This window comes from Vigna umbellata, chromosome 9 (assembly GCF_029865625.1).
Source record: "Vigna umbellata cultivar VRB3 chromosome 9, Vumbellata_1.0, whole genome shotgun sequence".
Lineage (NCBI taxonomy): Eukaryota > Viridiplantae > Streptophyta > Magnoliopsida > Fabales > Fabaceae > Vigna > Vigna umbellata.
Window position 1 is genome coordinate 426,022 of NC_142173.1, and position 6,778 is coordinate 432,799.

The following is a 6,778-nucleotide window of genomic DNA, read 5'->3' on the forward strand; positions in this document are numbered from 1 at the left end:
CCATCTATATTCATACCATATTCAATTTATCATATCTTATATCATCAAATCACAGAAATCTCATACATTTCATGCATCATAACATAACACCATCAATTTTCATATCCAACTCAATTCAACGAACGTTCATGCAACACATAGTCATATGAATTAAATTAATAAGCTTCCCTTACCTGGATTCGTGAGTGAACGTCCTAAACGTAGGTTCTTGGTTCGTCCAACTACAACTTCTACCCTCAAGATTACTTAACTCTTCCAAACTAAAACAAGTTACAGAACCAAGATTGATTCAGACAAGGTGATTGCGTGCAACCAGGGCTTGGTTTGTATGTTCATACGAACGAACAGTTAGGGACGAGAAACTTACCAGTTTCAGAATCTGGAGCTGTTCGGTTCAGAATGAAGCTCACGACGCCGGGAACGCTTCTACGGTTTCTGAATGATGATCGGAAAGAGAAAGATGAGTTACAGTAGAGAGAAGGGAGGATTTTCTAGAGAGAAGAAGGAGAAAATGAAAGATCAGATTTTTGGAAGAAGAAGGGTGCATGCAGAGAGAGTGGGAATAAGGTTTCAGAAAAATCATTTTTCTTCCCACGTAAAACGAGCGTCCGCTCTTCTGCTGACACCTGCATCCCACTGTCTGATTTCAGATCCTCGTTTCGTAACACCTGGCGTCCTCGAAAAGGGTTTTGGGTGCGTTTTTAATGACTGACAGGAGGGGTTTTGGGTGCACATTTACGAGGTATGACAATAATCAATTTTAATTTTTGAAAAAAAATAAATAAACCAATTAAAAATTAAATAAAGTTGACTAAAGTTACTGAGTTTTTATCATATAAAAGTCACTTAATTCGTTATTTAAGTATCAAAACTTCTAACAAATACTCATCCTCACCCATAATACTTAATCACGTTGGAACGTCAGATCACTAAGTAAAAAGAATTTGGAAATTAGTTAATAATTGTTTCGTGTTGTTAACTAGACACATTAATATATTCATTATTATGAAAAAAAGAGTTGTAAAGGAATGAACTAATTAAAACATATAAATAACGACTTAATCAAATTTTATACGAAAAATTACGCACTAAATAATAATAATAATAATAATAATATATTCCTCATTATATAGTTATAGATGGATTATTATTGGCCTTAATGAGGTTTAGTTTTCTTCAACTCGTATGACTTAAAAAAAACAGTTTCTTAAAACGACTGTACTTATAAATAAATGGCTTAAATATAAATAATTTATTTTTTATCCTTAATCTTAGAGTTACTAATATATATATATATTAAAATAGGAAAAGTAACAACAGAAGAATGAAATGGAGGCCGTTGATAAGAGTCTAAGAAGGTCAACAAATTCATGGAAGTAGAACAATAGACGTTGATATGATTGACTTATTCTCTCTTAAATAATTGAAATGTTATGCAAATGCAAATCAGTTTCCTTCAATTATGGATGACACCAAAAACAAAAAACAATAATTTTATTCAATTCAAACGCGGGCCCGTCGCCCGGGCAAAAGACACCGCCTTTACGCTGTACACAGCACACGCTATCACTAATCCATTAATTATTCCCTAAATCAGATTAACACTAATAACTCGTACTCAACAAATATGAATTACTTCAAAGTCCCAAAATAATAATCCTTATATTTATTGCTAAAGAAATATAATTAGCGCGATTATTGTTAGCGCGTGCTTTTACAATTATATAATTTTTTATATTTTTATTTCTAATATTTCGAATCCTATTGCCCTTGGCTGTTGCAGTTGCTTCTTCATCTTCCTCTTGTTATTCACTCTATTCTCCGACTCTATCACTCACTCTCTCTTCTTCGCTTCGATTCTTCAGATCTCTTTGCCGATTCCAGGTGATTTTATTTATCCGATCTCGTTTTTCTTCTTTCATTTTTTCTTTCTATTTACCTATCCGATTCGCCTTTTTTTTTTTGCGTTTTAGGTTTTCGTTTTCTCTTGTTTCAATCTTGTTTGAGTGCTTTGATTTGATGGTTCTGTTACTTTTTTGAATTGCGATTGATATGAATTATTGTTTGTGTTGACTTGGTTTCGATCTGTGGTTGATTGATTCTGTGGCTTCTCACTCGGATAATTGGATGAGATGAGGCGCGAGCGGTTGCCAAAGTCAACTGTTCTTGTGGCCACAAAAACTGTATTCCATATGCACTTGTTTGCGGATTTAATTGGTTTTTGTTTTCTAATTATCATTATAGAGACCGGAAAACGCATCTAAATTAGGTGTATCATTTCGATTAGTCGGATAATATATAGGACATGTACTTTTGAGGTATCGAATTTAAATATAGGTTTGTCCAGTTCTTTTTGTGTGCTTTGTTCTAGAGTCACGTGAATTTATAAAAGTTATTTTCTTGCTTGATATCATAGTATTTCTATTTTTGAATTCTTAATGTGCTGGTCATTTAGGTGATTATGGATCTGGGGTTGGGATAGTTTAATTATTAATAGAGATTCGCTTCTTCAATTAAATCCCCCCTCCCATATTTTTCTTCTTTGAATTTTCACTCGTGATTGAACAATCGGGAGCTGATTGTTTTGTGCCATTAGGTAGAGTATGGCAATGGAAGTTACTCAGGTACTTTTGAATGCTCAATCAATTGATGGGAATGTCCGGAAGCATGCCGAGGACACTCTGCGACAATTTCAGGAGCAAAACCTTCCTGGATTCTTGGTCTCTCTGTCTGGAGAATTAGCAAGTGAAGATAAACCGGTTGATAGCCGAAAGTTGGCAGGTCTAATACTGAAAAATGCTTTGGATGCCAAGGATGAAAGCAGAAAGCAGGAATTGGTTCAAAGATGGTTGTCTCTGGACCCTGTGGCGAAAGCTCAAGTTAAGTCATGCTTGCTGCAAACACTCTCTTCTCTTGCCCTTGAAGCTCGATCTACAGCAACTCAAGTAATTGCTAAAGTTGCTGGAATTGAGCTTCCTCAGAAACAGTGGCCTGAGCTGATCGGGTCACTTCTATCAAATATTCATCAAGTACCTACTCATGTAAAGCAGGCAACTTTGGAGACTCTAGGGTATTTGTGTGAGGAAGTATCTCCTCAGGTTGTTGATCAGGAACAAGTAAATAAAATACTTACTGCTGTAGTTCAAGGTATGAATGCATCTGAAGGGAATAATGATGTTAGGCTTGCTGCTACAATTGCGTTATACAATGCTCTTGGATTTGCTCAGGCTAATTTTACCAATGATATGGAGCGTGATTATATAATGAGAGTTGTTTGTGAAACAACTATATCCCCAGAAGTGAAAATACGTCAAGCAGCCTTTGAATGTTTGGTCTCTATTGCTGCCATGTATTATGAGAAACTAGCTCCTTACATCCAGGATATATATAACATCACGGCAAAGGCTGTTAGGGGTGATGAGGAGCCTGTTGCTCTTCAAGCCATAGAGTTTTGGAGTACAATTTGTGATGAGGAGACTGATATCTTGGAAGAATATATAGGTGATTCCAATGGAGACTCTGAAATACCTTGTTTTTATTTTATAAAGCAAGCCCTTCCTGCACTTATCCCTCTGCTGCTGGAAACATTACTCAAACAAGAAGAAGATCAGGATCTGGACGAAGGTGCATGGAATATTGCAATGGCAGGTGGTACATGCCTTGGTTTAGTTGCTCGTACTGTTGGAGATGATATTGTGCCACTGGTAATGCCCTTCATTGAGGAGAATATAACCAAACCAGATTGGAGGCAAAGGGAGGCAGCCTCTTACGCTTTTGGATCTATCTTGGAGGGGCCTTCCCCTGACAAATTAGCACCTCTTGTTAACCATGCGTTACCATTTATGCTCAGTGCTTTAGTGAAGGACCCAAACAACCATGTGAAAGACACCACTGCTTGGACATTGGGACGAATGTTTGAATTTCTTCACAGTTCAATTGTTGGTACGCCAATTATTAATGAGGGAAATTGCCAACAGATTATTACTGTTCTCCTTCAGAGCATGAAGGATGTTCCCAATGTTGCTGAGAAGGCCTGTGGTGCTTTGTATTTTCTTGCCCAGGGTTATGAGGATGTGGGACCAACATCTCCTATAACTCCCTTTTTTCAGGATATTGTTCAATCCCTTCTGACTGTTACACGTAGAGAGGATGCTACAGAATCGCGGTTGAGAACTTCAGCGTATGAAACACTGAATGAAGTGGTTAGGTGTTCCACAGATGAAACAGCTCCTTTGGTGTTACAACTAGTTTCTGTCATCATGATGGAGCTGCACAAATGTCTTGAAGCGCAAAATCTTTCTTCTGATGAACGGGAAAAGCGTAGTGAATTGATAGGCCTCCTCTGTGGGTGCATGCAAGTAATTATTCAGAAGCTAGGGTCTTCAGAAGGTACCAAATATGTCTTCTTGCAGTGTTCTGATCAGATAATGGGACTATTTTTCAGGGTCTTTGCTTTTAGAAATGCCACTGCACATGAGGAGGCAATGCTAGCCATTGGAGCCCTTGCCTATGCGATAGGCCCTGATTTTGCGAAATACATGCCAGAATTTTACAAGTTTCTTGACATGGACCTTCAGAACTTTGAGGAGTACCAAGTTTGTGCTGTCACTGTTGGTGTGGTAGGGGACATATGCAGAGCATTGGAGGACAAAATACTGCCTTATTGTGATGGGATTATGACACAACTTCTTAAAAATTTGTCGAGTGATAATTTACACCGTTCTGTGAAGCCCCCCCTGTTTTCATGCATTGGTGATATAGCACTTGCAATAGGAGATAACTTTAATAAATACTTAATGTATGCCATGAACACATTACAACTTGCTGCAGAGATGTATGCCCACACATCAGGTTTTGATGATGAAATGACAGAGTACATTAATTCTTTGAGAAATGGGATATTAGAGGCATATTCTGGGATTTTTCAAGGGTTTAAAAATTCATCAAAATCCCAGCTTTTGATTCCTTATGCGCCTCACATCCTCCAGTTTTTGGATAGCATATACATGGAAAAAGACATGTAAGAAAGCAAAAAAATTCTTTTTTCTTCTTCTTTGTTGTTTGTTCATTACTTTTAGTGACTTCATTGCCTCTTTGAATGCAGGGACGAAGTAGTTATGAAAACAGCAATTGGGGTCCTTGGAGATCTAGCTGATACCCTGGGAAGCAATGCTGGTTCTTTAATACAGCAGTCTTTGTCAAGCAGAGACTTTTTGAATGAATGTTTGACCTCAGAAGATCATTTGATTAAGGAATCTGCTGAGTGGGCCAAGTTGGCTATCACTCGAGCTATATCTGTTTGAGGTTCATCGGGATTAGCATATCCATTGTCATAAACTATCTGCATGCATTTGGGTGTGTCGAGGTGGGTCTTGGGATTGCATGTGTCAATTTGTCTCCATGGTCAGACAACGTGAAGGTTATCAGTCTGAAGGTCTTCTTGTTGTCACTAACTCTTGCATCATCACCAATGCATCACTGACTTTTGCATGAGCACCATTAAGTCCAGGTCTGTCAAGAGGAAGAAGGTAGCGATGAGTTTGCAAATGTGGGTGTAGGTCTTCATGAAACAAGTAATTGATTGAATGGCTACGGGGAGGCAACTGATTCCTGATTCAGAAACTAAGTTACTCTTAGTTGGAATTGGATGATGAGTTTGGAGTTTGATGTTATGAGAAGATAAACCCATTCGAGCTTGAAAACGGTTTTTTCCTCAACTGATCATGCTTTATTGGAATAGTTGAATTCGCTGGGTTGAACTGGTTTTCATCAACACCACCCAAAGTACTTTATTTCAAGTGAATCTCTTCCTTTTTTTTTTTACTTTTAACCTGCATCTTAGACCATTTGTTTTTCATCATCCTATTGTGTATAATTGTCCCTAGGCTGTTGGCCATCCATATAATTTTTTTTTCTCCACACATTGCTTTTCCAGGCTGGGGATCGATTGTTTGTTGATGACCCAGGATGGGAGAGATTACATCTTTCTAGCATTTTGCATTTTTCATTTTTTTACTTGTCAGTTGGTTTCTTAGGGCAAAAATCATCATGCATTCATGAAATCATCAACCTTTAATTCCTTTGTTTTAAAATGCATATGTACATCATATATTGGCTATTCCTGTGGATACAAAAAAGAAACTCGCCGTATATTGTGATGATACCAAAAGAACTAGTGTGGTGGATTGTTGTTGCACTTGTTGGAAGGAGTCGTCTGGGTGTAGCCTGTATTCGTGTTTTCTTTCTCTTGTCTAAGTAAAAAGTTTGTGAATTTTGGCGACTTTGATAATTTTGCCATGTTCCTGCATATCTCATTATGGTTTTTGGTTATGTGAATCTTTGTTACCAAGATTAAATTGTAAAATGTCTCGCCAAATCGTAGGCAGTTTTCAAACTCCATATTTGGAGATCACCCATTTTTGGGTGGACGACATCATATCCTGAATGATCACTCTTAAACCAATGTATTTTCGTTCTTATCTATTTGTTTGTATAATGCCTTAGTAACTGGGATGTGAAATTTGACAATGAAATAACTATAAACCTTAAATATAGTTCGCAAAAGAGAAACTTTCGAGTAATTTAAATCATCAATAATTGTTAGAGTAGACTATTAGTAATTGCAGTGTAACTAATAATCTCTGCAATTTTAATGTTGTCGTTGATTGGTCGTGTCTGGAAGAACCAGAACGCACCGCAAATTGGTGAGTTCGGATAAGGACAATAATTAAGAATACAAAAATACAACTTCATGTCGTTATTGTTACTGCTAGTTATT

At 37.2% G+C, this 6,778-nt stretch overlaps 1 protein-coding gene across 2 annotated transcripts; it reads left to right on the forward strand.

Annotated features, from left to right (window-relative positions):
• Positions 1–1,726: 1,726 nt before the first annotated feature.
• On the forward strand, positions 1,727–6,481 carry LOC124832386 (importin subunit beta-1-like). 2 transcript variants are annotated; one of them, XM_047306583.2, is made up of 3 exons: positions 1,727–1,884; positions 2,597–5,020; positions 5,105–6,481. In XM_047306583.2, the coding sequence occupies exons 2-3, from the start codon at positions 2,604–2,606 to the stop codon at positions 5,301–5,303; spliced, it is 2,616 nt and encodes an 871-aa protein (XP_047162539.1). In that variant the 5' UTR covers positions 1,727–1,884; positions 2,597–2,603; the 3' UTR covers positions 5,304–6,481. The 2 variants fall into 2 exon arrangements, with proteins under 2 accessions (XP_047162539.1, XP_087954932.1); XM_088098806.1 differs by having other exon boundaries at positions 1,750–1,884; positions 2,601–5,020.
• Positions 6,482–6,778: the final 297 nt, after the last annotated feature.